This window comes from Myotis yumanensis, unplaced genomic scaffold (assembly GCF_028538775.1).
Source record: "Myotis yumanensis isolate MYYU_CA2020_CCGP unplaced genomic scaffold, mMyoYum1.0.hap1 SCAF_3, whole genome shotgun sequence".
Classification (NCBI taxonomy): Eukaryota; Metazoa; Chordata; class Mammalia; order Chiroptera; family Vespertilionidae; genus Myotis; species Myotis yumanensis.
The window spans coordinates 82488594-82506482 of NW_027223754.1; the positions used below are offsets into that span (position 1 = coordinate 82488594).

General features: G+C 40.4%; 1 protein-coding gene across 4 annotated transcripts in view; it reads left to right on the plus strand.

Moving 5' to 3' along the window:
• Positions 1 to 17889, plus strand: part of DGKH (diacylglycerol kinase eta) — a 293480-nt gene that overhangs the window by 134490 nt on the left and 141101 nt on the right. For all 4 annotated transcript variants that reach the window (XM_070409014.1, XM_070409015.1, XM_070409012.1 and 1 more), the window contains exons 11-14: positions 541 to 649; positions 778 to 917; positions 4329 to 4413; positions 15925 to 16010. In XM_070409014.1, the coding sequence (XP_070265115.1) occupies positions 541 to 649; positions 778 to 917; positions 4329 to 4413; positions 15925 to 16010 (420 nt within the window). The remainder of the gene's footprint in view (positions 1 to 540; positions 650 to 777; positions 918 to 4328; positions 4414 to 15924; positions 16011 to 17889) is intronic.

Genomic DNA, 17889 nt, shown 5'->3' on the forward strand with positions numbered 1-17889 from the left:
GGCATGTCAAAAGTTGAGAGGCAGGGAGATAGGAGTAAAAAGATTGACCTGAGACTAGGAGAAGAGGAGGAGAACAACTGACAAGACTACAAAAACTGACACATTGTCAAAGTTTGGGATTTCTTTAGGAACTGCCACTCAATAGCAACAGTGCCCTAGATGCCCACCCCTGGTTTGGAACCTGCTATGCTTCAGGAAGTAACAGCCTTGTCATGGGAAGAAAAAATCACTACTTTTACCATCTTGTATCACTTATCTTTCATTCTCTTTCCTGGTTTCTGCTTCTTTTTTGTTTGCTCATTTCTTCTTTCCCTTTCCTTCTAATTTTACTTCCATTTCTACTTATAATCCTCTTTCCTCTTTATGATTAAGAGGTTTTATTGAGTTAAAATTGTACTTAAATTAACTTTATAGTGTAATTATTATGTAAGAGTTCTTATATTTAATCTGAACATGAACACCAATAAATATAGAATAACACAGAATTAGGGGAAGTGAATTTTTTTATTTATATTAAAATAAAACACTTTTTACTTTCAGTTTAAGATTATTCCAGAAGTTTGACAATTTCCGGATTCTTGTTTGTGGAGGAGATGGAAGTGTAGGTTGGGTTTTGTCAGAAATTGATAAGCTCAACTTGAATAAACAGGCAAGTACTAATTCTTTTCATTGCTAGCTAACATGAATGTGTACTAACCGGCTGACAGAGAAGTGTAGAACTGTCATAGACCCTAACTCTCCCCTTGTCTGAGGTCTCCCTATTGTGCTCTCTTCTAGTGTCAGCTTGGAGTGCTGCCTTTGGGTACCGGAAATGACCTGGCCCGGGTTCTCGGCTGGGGTGGCTCATACGATGATGACACTCAACTTCCCCAGATACTAGAGAAGCTGGAACGAGCCAGTACCAAAATGCTGGACAGGTAAAAGTGAATTATCTCCTATATCTAGTTTGAAAATGGCATACTGCAATCATTTTTTTTTTTTTTTTGAGAACTTAAATTTTGCTGACTCTAGGCCCCTTGAGGGCAGAGACTTCCTGGTCCTGTCCAGGCTCTCACCCCTGAGGTTTAGAACAGAGCCCAGCAGAGAGTAGACACTCAATCAATATATTTTTTGAGTGAGTGAATTGTAGCAAAAACTGAGAAAACTAGTCTAATGAACCCGTTATTTTAGAGATAGAAGGCTCTGTTGATACTAACTACTTTTAATTGCTGTTCAGATCAGAAGAAAGCTTTAAATGGTTAATTTGGGGAGGGGGTCTTTCAATGATTATCATCTTGTAGTTTCATTAAAGCTGAAAAAGATCTATAAAGTTTGGATTTGTTAGAATATCTTTTCTTAATGATGCTTATGAAGAATGAATTAAACCAACAAAGAACTAAATACTAAAAGAAGAGAGATGCATCTGGAAGAACTATCACCCTTTATGGTCCCCTTGGTCACATCTCCTCACTGCTTTCTCTCTAAATGCTCCACATCTAAAGAAGAAATCACAGTGCATGTACCCTGAGTCTTATGGAGAAGGTTTTAGAATTTAGTTATAGGGGACAACAGGACTCAGTGAGCAATAACCTCTCCACCCCCATAAGAAGACAATTGTCAAAATATGAAGGCAGGGGAGGGGGGGTAAGAGATCAACCAAAGGACTTGTATGCATGCATATAAGCATAACCCATGGACATAGCTAGTAGGGAAGTGAGGGCATGTGCTGGGGGGTGGGAATGGCCGGGGAGAGGCCACTGGGGGGAAAAGGAGTCATATGTAGTACTTTAAACAATAAAGAATTTAAATTTTAAAAAAATAAGATAAAAGTCAAAATATCATTATAAACTTGAGTTTATAATGAATCAAAACAGCTTTGATAGGATTAGCCATCTGTGGAACTCTTCTGGAAAGTAACAAAATCATCAGGGAGCCACCCATCTAAAATGTAATTGCTCTCAAATGCGCTATAACCTAATTAATTGTAATCTTGCCTGTCATAAGGTAATATTGAAATGGTTAATTCTCTTGCTGACAGAATATTTAAAAAGAGAGTTGGGCCGTAGAGCATTTATTTCTACTTATCCCAAACACTCCCTTTAGAAAAATTTTTTCATTAAATTTACAGTTGACATTCAATCTTATATTAGTTAAAGTGTACAACATAGTGGCTAGACATTTATATAACATACAAGGTGAGAGGGATACCCCCAGCAGTGTGGGTGCAGAAAGTGGATTTAACCTCCAGTCTTTAAAGGAGCCTGGAGGTGATTTCTCAGACAGCTACGCAATTCTATGCTCACCAAACCACACAGGGTATTTTAAAGGGCTTATTGTTGCAAATTTAAATACCACACTCTCGTTTCATCCTACTCTGTGTGCTTTTCCCTCGTTATAAAAATTAACTTCTCCATGTGGTCAGAGAGAAATAGTGCCCCCAAGGTGAAATTTCTTGATACTCCTGCAAAAACATAGGAAGAAATAAATAAAAATAAAAAGGGATTTAAAAACCTTTTAGATTTTTGTTGTTGTTGTTAATCCTCACCTGAGGATATTTTTCTATTGATTTTTTTAATTGTTTTTTTAAAGAGTGGAAGGGAAGGAGGGGGTGAGAGAGAAAGAGACAGAGGCATGGATATGAGAGAGACACATCAATTGGTTGCCTCCCACACACACCCTGACCAGCACAAACCTGCAACCCAGGTATGTGCCCTTGACTGGGAATCAAACCCATGACCCTTCGAGACACTGGCCAGGGCTATATTAGATTTTTGAACCTAAAAAAAGACTATTATTAGAAACATAAGAACATTTTGTTCCTGGCTTTATTAAAAAATATTTTCTAATTGATTTAATTTTTTAAAGTTTATTGGGATGACATCTATATATATAAAAGCCTAAGTGACCAAACAACCGAACAGCTGGTCACTATGATGCACACTGACCACCAGGGGGCAGACGCTCAACGCAGCTGCAGCTTGGAGACTGCAGTGGAGCAGCAGCGAGCCTACCAAGCGGTGGCGGCAGGTGCAGCGGGGCCTGGATGAGCGGGAACAGTGCAGCGCCTGGCCGGGTCTCGGGCTCCTGGCCTACCCCTGGCTGCCTGCTGCTCGGATGTCAGACTGCTGGTTTTTGCCCGATCCCTGCAGGTGGCCTGCGGGAATCTGGCCGAAACCAGCAGTTCGACATCCCCCGAGGGGTCCCGTATTGCGAGAGAGTGCAGGCCAGGCTGAGGGACCCCACCAGTGCACGAATCCGTGCACGGGCCACTAGTTAGTTGATAAGATCGTATAGGTTTCAAGTGTACATTTCTGTGATACATAATCTGTATATTGCATTGTGAGCCTACCACCCAAAGTCAAATCATCTTCTGTCACCATATGGGCAAAGGGGCCCAGTATATGGTGACAGAAGATGTTCCTGACTTTTCATTACTACCTTAAGAATACTGTTTATAGGGACCAGGTGAAAATATTGCTGTTTAATAATATTCCAAATTATCAAAACTTTTTCATTTATTATCAATTGATTTAATCCTCAAAACAACATGTGGGATAGCTAATAAGCATTATTGTGACTTTCTTACAAAGATGAAAACAGGTTTGTGGAGACACTTAGCGTAAGAATGACATATTTTTGTCTACCTGGTACTTCTTTTTAAAAATATATATTTTTTATTGATTTTTTTAGAGAGAGGAGAAGCGAGAGGGATAGAGAAACATCGATGAGAGGGAAACATCTTCAATAAGCTGCCTCCTGCACGCTCTCCACAGGGGATCAAGCTCGAAACCAGGGCATGTGTCCTGACTGGGAATAGAACCCGTGGCATGACTGGTTGTGACATGGAGAATGATTTTTTTTTATATAGGCAGTGTGCATTTATTTAATCTAGGATGGTGTTTTAGAACTTTGGGTTGTGATCCATTAGTAAGTTGTATAATCTAGTTATTAAATTACAGTGAGCATTATTTTAAAAGTGAAACAGATAAGAATAGAAAAGTTAGAATGCATTGCATCTGGTGAAGAAGGGGAATTATTAGACATGCGAATTTCTTACTTTGGGTCATGGCCTTAAAATGTTTGGAAGTCATAAATACACAGAGAATTGATAGGATATGGAAATCATAACTTATGAATTCAGCATATGGTGAAATTACCAAAATTTCATCTCTTTTCCCATATTTGGTTGTTTTATTTTTCAAGTGCAGTTTATATTCAATCACATTTGGTTGTTTTAAAATAGAATAAACCATAGTTCATATATGTGCCTGTTTTTGTATATGAAGTGAGACATAGCCAGTTTATTAAATTTTAAGGGAATTTTAGACCAAAGATTTTTCTCCCCTCAGGTGGAGTATAATGACCTATGAACTCAAATTGCCACCAAAGGCTTCTCTACTTCCAGGACCTCCAGAAGCACCTGAAGAATTTTATGTAAGACTTTAACCCTTTACCTATTTATTATATGAAAATGGGGGTAAATATCTTGAACAAATAAGAAAGCTGATAAGATATGGTAGCACGTTTACTTAATTTTATGTTTTATTGTTTGGTGTCTGGTCTCATTGTCTTCTTACAGTCCTCTCCCAAGAGGATGGAATCCTTATGATCTAGGTTAGAGACCTTGCATGAACACCCACACCGGGAGTGTGAATTTAGCCATATCACTCACCTTCATGGACCTCTGTGACTTCATCTGTAGAGTGAGACTACCATGTTGTGAAGATTAAATGAGATAATGAGTGTGTGAAAACACCCCTCATAGTTCTCCCCGAACATTCCACCTGACTCCTTCCTCTGACCAACAGGGTTCCAGAGAAGGCCAGATGATGACAGGTTCCTATTGGCTTTTACTCATCTTCTACTTCAGCCATGAACACCTGTGTGATCAATAGGGTTAGCCCAGCTCCCCTAAACAATCTCCAAACACACCAATACTCATGGCTACAATACTGTATACCTTTGTTGAGGGTGCATCAGAACAAGTCTACAGGTTAACCTGTTGATCAAGATAAAACAAAGGAAGAAAAACAGTGCATTTTATTCCATCCCTGCTATGGACCATTAATAATACAGTTTTTAGATGTTCTTAAAGATTCAGCATTCTGATTAAACCTCAAAGCCCTGGAGACTTACAACAAAACCAGATTTTTAAAGGATTATTCTCTGACTCACTAAGACCATTTGATCTATGATAGCTTATTTTCCCCTCGAAGAAAATTCATCTGTTTATTTTACAGTTGAAATCTTTGTTTTGTCATTAAGAAAATTATGATCTTGTCAAAACTAAGGAAAGGATTGGAAACTAGAAACATGGAGGTCTTCCTTAAGGAAACTAATTGAATTTTGGAAAAGCTTTTTCTGATATAGGTAGCAAAAACTGCTTATAAAAATTTTGAAAATTTAGAGAGAGGAACCAAGATGGCAGTATAGGTAAATGCTGGTACTTGCATCTTCCCACAACCACATCAGAATTACAACTAAAATATAGAACCACCTGAAATCTTGCTGAATGGAAGTCCTACAACTAGAGATTCAAAAAGAAGCCGCATTGAGACTGGTAGGAGGTACAGGAGAGGCACGGAATGGGCTAGTCTGACACCCATGTGTGGCATGTTTTTAATTGTGACGGATATCCCGTGCGGAGCAAGGAGTACCAGCCCCACACCAGGACCCTCAGCCTAGGGTTCCAGTGCCTAGAAGGCTTCTAGAGTCCCAGGCAGTTCCTCTTAAAGGGCCTGACCATGGACTTACTCTGACTCACTCCCTCTGAGCTATAGCACTGGGGCAGCAGGCTTACAGGATCCAGGGACATATGGAGAGGAACTAAATTGTCTGGCATCAGTGCAAGAACTCAGGAGCAGCTTTCTCCCAGACAAAAGAGTTGGGACCCCCCTACCCCCGCCACACACACAGCTGACTGGCAGGAACCATATCTGAGTCACCATCAACCTGGGCCACACTGTCTGCCTCACCCTGAAGATTCCCTGAGACCATGCTCCACCCAATTTGCAGCCCCATCCAAACTCTTTGCAATTTATTTTTTATATGAATGGCCTGTCCTGGCTCAGGCTTCAGACTTTACTAAAATCTCTCAAACAAACTGCAGCTGGAGTCAGTGTTCCCATATCTCGGTAAGTGGCCCCAGGCCTGACACTAGCAGCAACTTGCCAAGATTAACAGCTTGGCCTCTCCTGGGCACTTTCTAAGCCCAACAAAAATAACAGCCATCTTCAGATTGCTCTGTAGCTCATGCTGGGTGGCCCAGCCAGGGCATAGGCAGTGGCTGACTTTGCACCTCCTGGGAGACCCCAGAACCAATGCAACTGGTGTACAGCTTCAGACCACACCAGATTACAACTCTACCACATCCATGAGTGATACACTTAAGGGGCGGACTTGGTGAGCACCAAAAGTCCCACTGAAGCAAGTCCAGCTCCATGGGGTTATCCCCTGCATAGCAGCTCTTCCACTGTAGTTGCAGCTGGTCCTCACAGCCAGTTGGCCTGGGGGTCAATTCCTCCAGTGACACCAACAGCAACCAAGGCTCAACTATAACAGGACAGTACACATAGCCCACACAGGGGTGCACCTAAAGGGGTGTAACTATAACACAGGGGTGGGCAACCTTTTTGTGAGTGCGTGCCAAAACCAGCAAAATCTCTGACTCAAAATTCTTCTGCGTGCCAACCCTAATTTTGTGAGAACATGTTACGCCTACTTGATATCTCTTAAGGTGTACATATGTGAAGAACCTGGAAGAAATAATAAAATTCATTCAAGCGACAAAAACACAGCATATGATGATGAAAAATACATTTATTTTTTAATGTTTACATGTTATGTAAAATTATTTATTTATCTAAGATGCACCTACACTGAATTTATTTGAAAAATGAAAAAGTTGATATTAAGAAAAAAATTGTAAATGGAAGATTATAAGAGAGGGTTTTGCGTGCCAGCAAAAGTTACTGGCGTGCCATGTTTGGCATGCATGCCAGGGGTTGCCCACCCCTGCTCTAACAGGACAGTGCACACAGCCCAGCTCAGATTCCTGAGGAGGCTGAGCCATGGGCCCTACAGGACACCTACTACACAAGGCCATTCTACCAATTCCAGGAGACATAGCAGCTCTACCTAATAATAGAAACAAACACATGGAAGCAGCCAAAATGAGGAGACAAAGAAACATGTGATAAATGAAAGAACAGAAGAAATCTGCAGATGAAGAGCTAAATGAAATGGAAGCAAGCAAACTACTAGTTAGAGTTCAAAACAATGGTTATAAGGTTGCTCAAGGAACTTAATGAGAGCTTCAAGAAACTTACTGAAAATATCAAAGACATGAAAAAGGACCAGTCAGAAATGAAGGATACACTAACTGAAATGAAGAATAATTTACAGGTAATCAATAGTAGAATAGAGGATGTCAAGAATCTATTTAGCTATTTGAAATATGAAGAAGCAAAAAACATCCAATGAAGAGCGAGAAGAAAAGAAAATGCAAAAATATAAAGAGAGTGTAAGGAGCCTCTGGTACAACTTTCATTGTACCAACATTCACATCATGGGGGTGCAGGAAGGAGAAGAGAGGGAGCAAGAAATTGAAAATGTATTTGAAGAAATAATGACAGTAAACATCCCTTACCTAGTGAAAGAAATAGACTTTCAAGTCCAGGAAGGGCAGAGTCCCACATAAGAGACCCACACCAAGACACATCATAATTAAAATGCCAAAGGTTAACAACATAGACAGAATAATAAGAGGAGCAAGAGAAAAACAGTTAATTACCTATGAGTGCCCATACAGCTGTCAACTGATTTCTCAACAGAAACTTTGCAGGCCAGAAGGGAGTGGCAAGAAATATTCAAAGTGATGAAAGCAAGGACCTACAACCAAGATTACTCTACCCAGCAAAGCTGTCATTTAGATTTGAAGGTTAGATAAAGAGCTTCCCAGACAAGAAAAAAGCTAAAGGAGTTCATGACCACCAAAACAGTATTACATGAAATGTTAAAGGGTTTTGAAGAAGGAGGAGGAGGGGGAGGAAGAGGAGATGAACAACAAAGTGGCAATAAATACATATCTATCAACAATTAAATCTAAAAAAATAAACGAATAAGGAATCTAACAAACAAAACTGATAAATAGAACCAGAGCCATGGAAACATGGAACAGACTGACAAATCTCAGAGGGAAGGTGGGGGGGTGGGAAGAAGTTAGCCAAAGAACTTACATGCATATATGCATTACCCATGGACACAGACAATAAGGTAGTGAAGGCCTAGGATGAGCAGGACCTGGGTGGAGGAGGTCATTGCAGGGGCCAAGGGTGGCGGGGGGAGGGAGACATCTGTAATACTCTCAACAATAAAGATGAAATAAATTAATTAAAATTTTCAGAAATATAATAATATATAAGAAAGAAAATACAAATCTTATAATTCTACTACCCAGAGATTATTACTACTAGAGATTAATATATTGCCTGGCTGGTGTGGCTCATCAGTTGATTGAGTTCTAAGAGGTAGCAAGTTCAATTTTCAATCAGGACACATGCCCAGGTTGTGGGCTCCATCCTGGTAAGGGGCATGCAGGAGGCAGTCAATTGATGATATTCCTCTCTCATCGATGTTTCTCTCTATCACTCTCTCTCTCAAAAAAAAAATCAATAAAAACATATTTTTTAAAAAGACTAATATATTTATTATTTTATTTCCAGCAGCATTTTTATTTATAATATAATACTAGAAGCCCCGTGCACAAAAATTTATGCACTGGCATGTGGAGGGGGGGGTCCTCAGCCCAACCTGTGCCCTCTCACAGTCTGGGACCCCTCAGGAGATAACCACCTGCTGGCTTAGGCCCGCTCCCCTGGTGGCAGATGGCACGCCCAATCCTGCGGTGTCTGCCCCGTCTCTCCCAGTCACAGATGGCAGGCCCAGAGCCAGCGCTGGGGTGGGCGGCGGCTGGGGATCATGCTGCCACCCGCCCCGCACACGGCAGGCCTGGGATCCCTCGCTGGGGCGGGTGGCGGCTCGGGATCACGCTGCCACCCACCCCGCCCCACACACGGCAGGCCAGGATCTCATGCTGGGGTGGCCAGCGGCTCAGGATGGCACTGCTGCCAGCCCCAGGCGGGCGGTGCAGCGGGATCTGCCTGCAGTATGCAAATTAGCTGCCATCTTTGTTGGCAGTTAATTTACATATCTTGCTGATTAGCCAATGGGAGGTGTAGCGAAGGTACAGTCAATTACCATGTTTGTCTATTATTAGATAGGATTACTGTGACCTGGTGCATGGATTCATGCACATTGAAAGGAAATTAATTAGAAGAAAGATCTGTGCAGTTACATCACTGAAAAAATTACATGTCAAAATAGTATACTAGTATATAATATAGTAGTATAAAATTAAAACATGCATGCAATTGGTGCCAGCGAGAGCTTTATATGTATCGCACATGCGTGAATCAACATTTATTTTTAAATTGCCAATGCATGTCATATGTACTGGCAATGAATAAATCGCAATGTGGTTCACGGTTGAATGTCAACAAAAACAACCAAATTCAAAAACAACAATGTGATTGGTGCCAGCAAGAACTTTATATGTATTGTGCATGTGGGAGTCAACGCTTATTTTTAAATGCCAGTACATGTCATATGTACTGGCCGGTCAGACAGATGTAAGGTTTGTCACTTAGCCATATATATATATATATATATATTTGTGCACCGGGCCTCTAGTATATAGATATATATTTTTTCTTTTTCTCTTTTTGGTTAATTATCAACTGCAGAATTTTTTCTGTTGCATTTTAGAGAGAGTGGAAAGGGGGGGAGGAAGGGTGGGAGTGGAGAGAGGGATTGAGAGAAATGTCGATGTGAGAGAGACTCATCAATTGGTTGCCTCCCGCACATGCCCCAACTGGGGCCAGGGATCGAATCTGTGACCCAGGTATGTGCCCTTGAATAGGAATCCAACACGACTGTGGGTGGGCAAGTCGATAGTCTAATCACTGAGCCACAACAGCCAGGGCCAGCTTATATATTTTTTAAAATAAAACATTCATTTTGGATTTCCTCAGACATGATTGTGAAATTATTATTTTTTAATTTTCCTTAAGTGGACGGAGAGGGTGGTCGATCTTCCTAATTATCTTACTGATAGCATTCTTTTGGCATCATGGAATTACAGAGCTTAAGGAATTGTGACAGTGTCATTGATTGATTCCTTATGGCCAGAATTCAGTAATGCTATTTGCTGTTGTACTTTTTAAACATTGTAAAAATAGTGGTTTCATGATTTCCTTCAGTAACCATGATTATTTTTTATTACTCAATATTAGAAAATTTATTGTTTACCTTTAACGTACAATCACCCTACCCATCATGTCTTCCTCTAACCCTTTGTGAATAAATTTGTATCCTTCCATTAGCATGAGCTTATTAGTTCACTTCTGTTCCCATCTTGGGTGTCAGCTTAGGAATCACTTGCTCCAAGCAGCCATCCCTATCTCTCAAGTCCTAGGACTCTGTTATTCCTCAGGAGTTCTGTAGACCCTTTACCTTCCATGATCTAGGTACTATCATACTGTGAAGATCAGGCAGTGTGTATTATTCACTCACCATTATACTCACCATTTGACACTGTGACTGGCAGAATAACAAAATTCTTCTTGTTAAATTTTTATCTAAAGACCAAACCTTTTTGGAACAATGGGCATCTTGGCATCAACGCCCTCTGGCCTCACCTCTCTTAGGAGCCAGATTCCTGCTTTCCAATTGGATTAAAAGCTTATTGATGCAGGAGTCCTATTTTTGGTCTCTTCTGTATCATATCCCAGTCGTACAAGTCTAGTAAGTTAACAGATGCCTGTTAATGAATGCCGAGGTAATCAAAGAGAAAGTAAGAACTGAGGTGCCTCAGTCATCTCCCTGAAAACAGGGAAGAATGGCCTTAAATCTCCAGAAACAAAATTCTTCCTATTACAGTAAATTTATTTTTAAATATACTCTGATAGAATAATAAAAGTTCTCTCCCCCCAACCCCCAGTTCTGTTGGTTTTCTAGGAGTTTGGTAATAGCATGCTAAGAAATTGTAACTTTATTATCTCTTTCATTCATTTAACAAGATTAAGTACCTGTCGGTACTCTTGACTGGAAATAAAAGACTTACCCTCTAGCTTCAGTCAGCTTAGGGGTTGGGTGCATTGGAGCACCACAGTGAGCTCAGAGGGCTACCATGAGATATTTTAAATTCAAAGAAAACTCAACATCTGTCATACACTGTGCAAACTGCGAGCTGGAGGTAGTGCCCAGATTAAACATTTAGGCTGTACTACGTTCCTTTCAATGACAGCGTATTTTTGGGTTTTCAGGAGTTGCTGTGGTAAAATAAAGCAATCACCACACTAAACTTGCTGTGGAGTAGGAAATGCAGGTATCATTGTCCAATCTCATCCCAAGGTTTCACATGTATACAATGCCAAGAGACTTACAACTAGTTATTTAAAAATGAAATAAGATGTTTGTGGTTTTTTAAAAAATGTATATCCATTATTTTTTCAAATGGTTATTGAGTTTTTAGGACATAAATATTTATTAAGTTGTTTAGACTTAACTACTGTTAGGTACTTCTTTCAGCCTAAGGGCACTATGACAAAACTGTAAAGACATTAAAAATCCCTTGCCCGACTGGTGTGGCTCAGAGGTTGAGCATCAACCTGTGAACCAGGAGGTCACGGTTTTGATTCATAGTCAGAGCACATTTCTGGGTTTCGGGCTTGATCCCCAGAAGGGGGTGTGCAGGGGTCAGCCAATCAATGATTCTCTGTCTTCATTGATGTTTCAATCTCTTTCTCCCTCTCCCTTCATCAATAAAAAGATTTTTTTTTTTTAAAAAAAAAAAAAGAATCCCTTGACTTACTAGGCTTGAACTCAGAAAGTTTAGAAATCTCTGGCCTAGTAGGAGGGACAGACAAGGAAATGATCAGTAATGTTTAGGTATTTTCAGGGTGTAATGGTTGTATGGAAGAGAGGGTTCTTGGCCTGGTAAGTTCAGTGAAGTCTTTACAGAGGGAGTTGTTCCTAAACTCTGTTTTCAGCACAAAAGAAAAGTAGGGATAAGCCGGTTGAACAAGAGCACTACAAAGAGCATGGTAATAAGTACCTCGGTAAATTGGGGCATACAAATAATTCTATGGAGTTACCGCATGGTAGAACATGCGGTGCAAGGAAAGAGCATCAAAAGACAGGACAGAAAAGGAAAGGAGGGTCAGACCGATCCTTCAGGGTCTTGGGAATTCTAGAGGTCTTTCTTGTTAGATAAAGGGTTTTTACATTATCTGGAAAGTAGGAGGGGTCCACTCAGACATTTTTAAGCAGGGATGTGGTATGATCAGATTTGTGTTTTTGTTTTTTTAAATCCTCATGCTTTTATTGATTTTAGAGAGAGATGAAGTGAGAAAGAGAAACATTGATGCGAGAGTGAAACACCAATTGGTTGCCTCCAACAGGGGATCAAACCCACAACTTGGATATGTGCTCTGACCAGGAATTGAACCCTCGACCTTTTGGTACATGGGATGACACTCCAACCAACTGACCTACCCAGCCAGGGCCAGGTTTCTGTTTTTGTTGTTGTTTTTTAAACACTTGTTAAGTGGAGAATGGTTTGAAAAGGAGCAGGAGAGATACAAGAAGCCCAGCAAGAAGGCTGTAATAATGATACATGTGAAAAATGATAAAATTTGTATTTAACAAATACAGTTAAGCAAAGACCAAGACTTGCTTGGGGGGACAGTGTGGTGGGAAAAGCCCCAGCGTCCTCAGACCTGCCCCCAGCTTGTTTCCTCTTCATTAGCTGTGGATCCTGGGAAAACCACTCAATTCACCTGAGCCTCACATTCCTTGGCTGTGAAACAGGACACCTACTGGGATAAATAAATACGAAATGCTTAATCACAGTGCCTGCTACACAATAAGAATGTTAGCTATTATTATCACCTTACCTTTGTGACTGCTAAATGACTACATAATAGGTTAGCAAGTGATATCAATCATTTTATCCTTAGACATGGAGGTTTTATTTCATTTTCTTTGGAGGAGATTGTATTTGTTGCCTTTGTTTATATTTAATGGACAAAAACTTGGATTTCTTTATTGTAAATTCAAATGGAATTAATGACAGTTTATAATATTTTTTTCTACCTTCTTAGGCTTTATGACAATCTATCCTGTAGGGAAATGAAATAAAACTAATCTTTTTGAAAAAATATTTTCTTTCTTTCCTTTTGGATAGATGTATTTTCATTTTTCTGATCTTAACTGTAAACATGCAGTTTTTTTAATGTTTAGACCCGGAAAGCAATAAAGTGGATTTGTGAGTCAGTATAATATTGTGTGAAGCTTTTCCCCAACTTGCTTTCAGGTAAATTTTTTCCATACATAGTCTGCCTTTGTAAAAAATAAGATAGAAACGTAAAAGAGTGACAACATACTAATTAGCCACTTGTGGAATTGGATGTTAATGGTGAATGAGGTCCCTTTGGGAAGAGGCTACTCAGGAAGTCTTTATGGGGGGTGTGGATCATTGAATCTTCATTTGAACCTGAATGAACAGGCTGATTGGTGGAGAGCAATGAAAGGACATCCCAGTCAGGCAGGAGAGCAGAGAGGCCGGTCTGCAGAGAACAGATGGCTTACAGTGGAAATTTTTGAGCCATGTGACATGGAATATATTTGAGGCAAAAACTTGATGGAAGACTCTTGATATGAAACTGTAAATATTGTGCACATTTTCATATATTAGGAATATATGTTCTTTCCACAGACTATTAAAGTTTGAGTCAAATAGAAAAGGGGACATAGGACTCCATTGGCATTTGCTTATTACATGGTTTGAGAGAAATATTTATTTACATGCTTGTATGACTGTATTCAGCATTTTAAAAAAGCTTTATTGAATTACTCAAGGCCCAGTGCATGAAAATTCATGCACTGGACAGGGGGTCCCTCAACCCAGCCTGCCCCCTCTCACAGTCCGGGAACCCTCAGGGGTGGGAGGCGACCCAGCCATCATGAGAAGGCAACGCCCCCATCACACCTCTACTGCTGCCACTGCCGACAACTCAAGCCTTGGCCAGCTCTGGTTACCTGAGCCTCGGGAAGCCCTTGGCGGCTGGACAGCCTCCATCCAATGCTTGCCTGTGCCTCAGGCATTGTCTGGGCACCCGCCATTCGAGGTTCGCCTGTGCCTCGGGCCAGCCCTGGGCAGCTTGGGGGATGAGGGGACTGGGAGGCGCACGGGGGTGCTGAGGGGACTGGGCGTCGCCATCTTTGAGGGCATGGCAGTTAATTAGCATATTCCCTCCTTATTGGGTGTGGGCACTGCCATCTTTGAGAGTGTGGCATTTAATTAGCATATTTCCTCCTTATTGGCTGTGGGTGCTGCATCTTTGAGGGCAGGACAGTCAACTAGCATATTCCCTCCTTATTGGCTGTGGGTGCCACCATCTTTGCCATGGCATGAGGATCAATTAGCATATTCCCTCTTTATTAGATAGGATGATACAAAAAAGTACATATCATAAATGCAGGCCTTGGCCAGTTTCCACAAACTAAATGAACCGATGTAATCAACACCCAGATCACAAGGCAGCATTAACAGCACCACATGAGGCCCTTCATGCCCCCTTTTATTCACCACTCCCACCTCCCACCCCAATAACCACTATCCTGACTTCCTGGATATCCTGGCATAGATTAGTTTTATCTGTTTTTGTACTTTATAAAGTAGAATCGCCCTAACTGGTTTGTCTCGGCGGATAGAGCATCAGCCTGTGGACTGAAAGGTACCAGGTTCGATTCCGGTCAAGGGCATGTACCCCAGTAGGGGGTGTGCAGGAGGCAGCTGATCAATGTTTCTCTCTCATCAATGTTTCTAACTCTATCCCTCTCCCTTTCTGTAAAAAATTAATAAAATATACTTAAAAAATAAAAAAAAATATAAAGTAGAACCATTTTGTATCTGCTCCTTTGTTTCTGAATTCTTTCACTCAACATTTTGTCTGTGAGAGTCACCTATATTATGGCTTAGTTTATAGATCATTCATCCTCATTCCCCCATAGTTTTTCATTGCATGAATATACTACAATTTGTTACCCATTCTACCAGTGAGTGAATATTGCTATGAGCATCCTAGTATATGTCTTTTGCTGAAAACACATCTGCATTTTTGGGGGACACGTATGTTGAAGTTTGCTCGGTCCTACCATATTATGCCTATGTTCAACTTCAATAGAGCCATGTGACATGGAATATATTTGAGGCAAAAACTTGATGGAAGACTCTTAATATGAAACTGTAAATTTCATACAATTTCTGTAGAGTGTGTGTATCATTTTGCTCTCCTACCAGTAGTGTATGAGTGTTCTATTGCTCTTGCCAATGCTTGACATTTTCTGTTGTTGTTGTTTTCATTTTATCTATTCTGACAGATATATGGTGGTATCACAGTGTGGATTTACTTTACATTTGCCTGATGGCTGATAAGTTAACACCTTTTCATCTGTTTATGGACCATTTGGATATCTTCCTCTTAAAATGTTTAGTCTTTGGCCCATGCTTATTAGATTATCTGGCATTTTTGTACTCAATTGTATGAATTCTTTGTATTTTCACACTTTTGACACTTAAAAATGTTTTAACGATTTTTTGATGGATTTTTCTATGAGTATAAATTAAAGAATTCCAGAAACTAATAGCCTTTCACAGAAAGGACATATTTATCTATTTTGTAGAATGACTATTATATATTCATTGTAGCCATTGCCCTGTGTCACGTGTGCCATGAATGATCCTATTTTTAAAGCAGTGATAACCAAGTTGTATAATTGCCGGCAACGATAACACAATATAATTTTTTCTATTTTTTTCAGATGACAATTTATGAAGATTCAGTTGCAGATCATCTTACAAAAATCCTTAATTCTGATGAACATGCAGTAGTCATATCATCTGCTAAGTGAGTTACAGAGTGAGGTTATGAAATAGTTATATGGTGAAAATGAAAGGAAAGATGGTTCTTACCACTGATATTTCTCTGTGACGTGTTTTCCAAAAGATATCTTTGTAGTAGCTTATAGAATTAGATAAACCAAATTTCCATTTAAAAAATCATTTAACATTTATGGTGGAGAATTTTTAAAGGGTATTTTTTAAGGCTTAATTTGAAAGATTTTTTGGTCAAAAAGCTACAATAAGTGTTTAGAGTTTAATTATGCTAAGTTCCTATTTAAAGAAGTATTTATGGTTATTATAATATAGGAAACACATTTCATTATAATTTATTACTTTCATAAACGCTACTACTTAGGAAATGTTTATATCAAGAAAAGGAAAACTGATGAGATTTTTTTTTTAATATATTTTATTGATTTTTTACAGAGAGGAAGGGAGAGAGATAGAAAGCTAGAAACATCGACCAGCTGCCTCCTGCACATCTCCCACTGGGGATGTGCCCGCAACCCAGGTACATGCCCTTGACCGGAATCGAACCTGGGACCTTTCAGTCCACAAGCCGACGCTCTATCCACTGAGCCAAACCGGTTTCGGCATGATGAGATTTTTTTTAAATGACTTTTCTCAGCATCTTTAAAGTACATAATTATATTTTAATTTAAAGTTACCAGATTTTAGTTAAGCTGATTCTGCACATGGAGCCAAAGCTACTTGATTTTATCATTCCACACATTGCGTGGCTGGAACTTAGAATTTAGTTTTCAGGCATCCTAAACTGAAGTTATGAAGACTGGAAAGTCAACTAGAAGAAAGGGTGAAATCAAATGAAATTGTCAACTGATAAGCAAAAGTAAAAGAATGCTTTAGAACTCTGGCTTAGCCAGGGTATATAACTGTTATTCAGAAAGAGGAGAAGGAAAGAAAAGAAGTAGGGGAAAAATGGAGGAAAAATACACAAACTTTAGTATAGTATATACTTAATTTGCAAAAAAATCAAGGAAAGGCAAACCAGAATAAATAAATTTGCTTGTGACAAAACTACAAATGTAGTAACAGTTGGTTTTGATGCTATAGCCCCCAGGAATTGGGAACAGGACTGAGCAATAGGAAAGAATTGAATGACTCTCAAGGGAAGCACACTGGTTGCCCAAATAGGTGGGCTACAGAAGGTCTTTGGTGGGTAGTGCTGCTAGTGGTTGCTATGTTTTTGTTTGGTTGGGTGTTTTTTAGTGAATTGTATTGCTTTATCGTGAAATGTGCAGATCTCTATTTTGTCCCAGACCTCAGCACTCCCTGTTGTCTTTCTCATCTTGGACCAAATTCATATACCTAAGTTACTTCCTTAGGTACTTCCTACATTTATTTCCTCTAGGAAGACATGTAATGTTTGCCACCCTTGCCGTATGAATCAAATGCTTCTTATAGGACTTTTTAGAGGAAATAGATAGATAAAATGGAAAGTTGGAATCTTTCTTAAGGTATATCACGTTATAAAAGAACTAGAGGCCCAGTGCACAAAAATTTGTGCACTTGGGGGGGTCCCTCAGCCCGGTCTGTACCCTCTCGCAGTCTGGGACCCCTCAGGGGATGACCACCTGCTCGCTTAAGCCCACTCCCCGGGGGATTGGGGCTAAGCTGGCAGTCAGGCATCCCTCTGGCAGCCCGGGAGCCCTCGGGGGATGTCCACTTGCCAGCAGGGAGCAGGCCTAAGCTGCAGTTGGACATCCTTAGCGCTGCTGAGGAGGCAGGAGAGGCTCCCACCACCACCGCTGTACTGGCAGCCGTCAGCCTGGCTTGTGGCTGAGCAGTGCTCCCCCTTGTGGGAGCGCACTGACCACCAGGGGACAGCTCCGGCATTGAGCGTCTGCCCCCTGGTGGTCAGT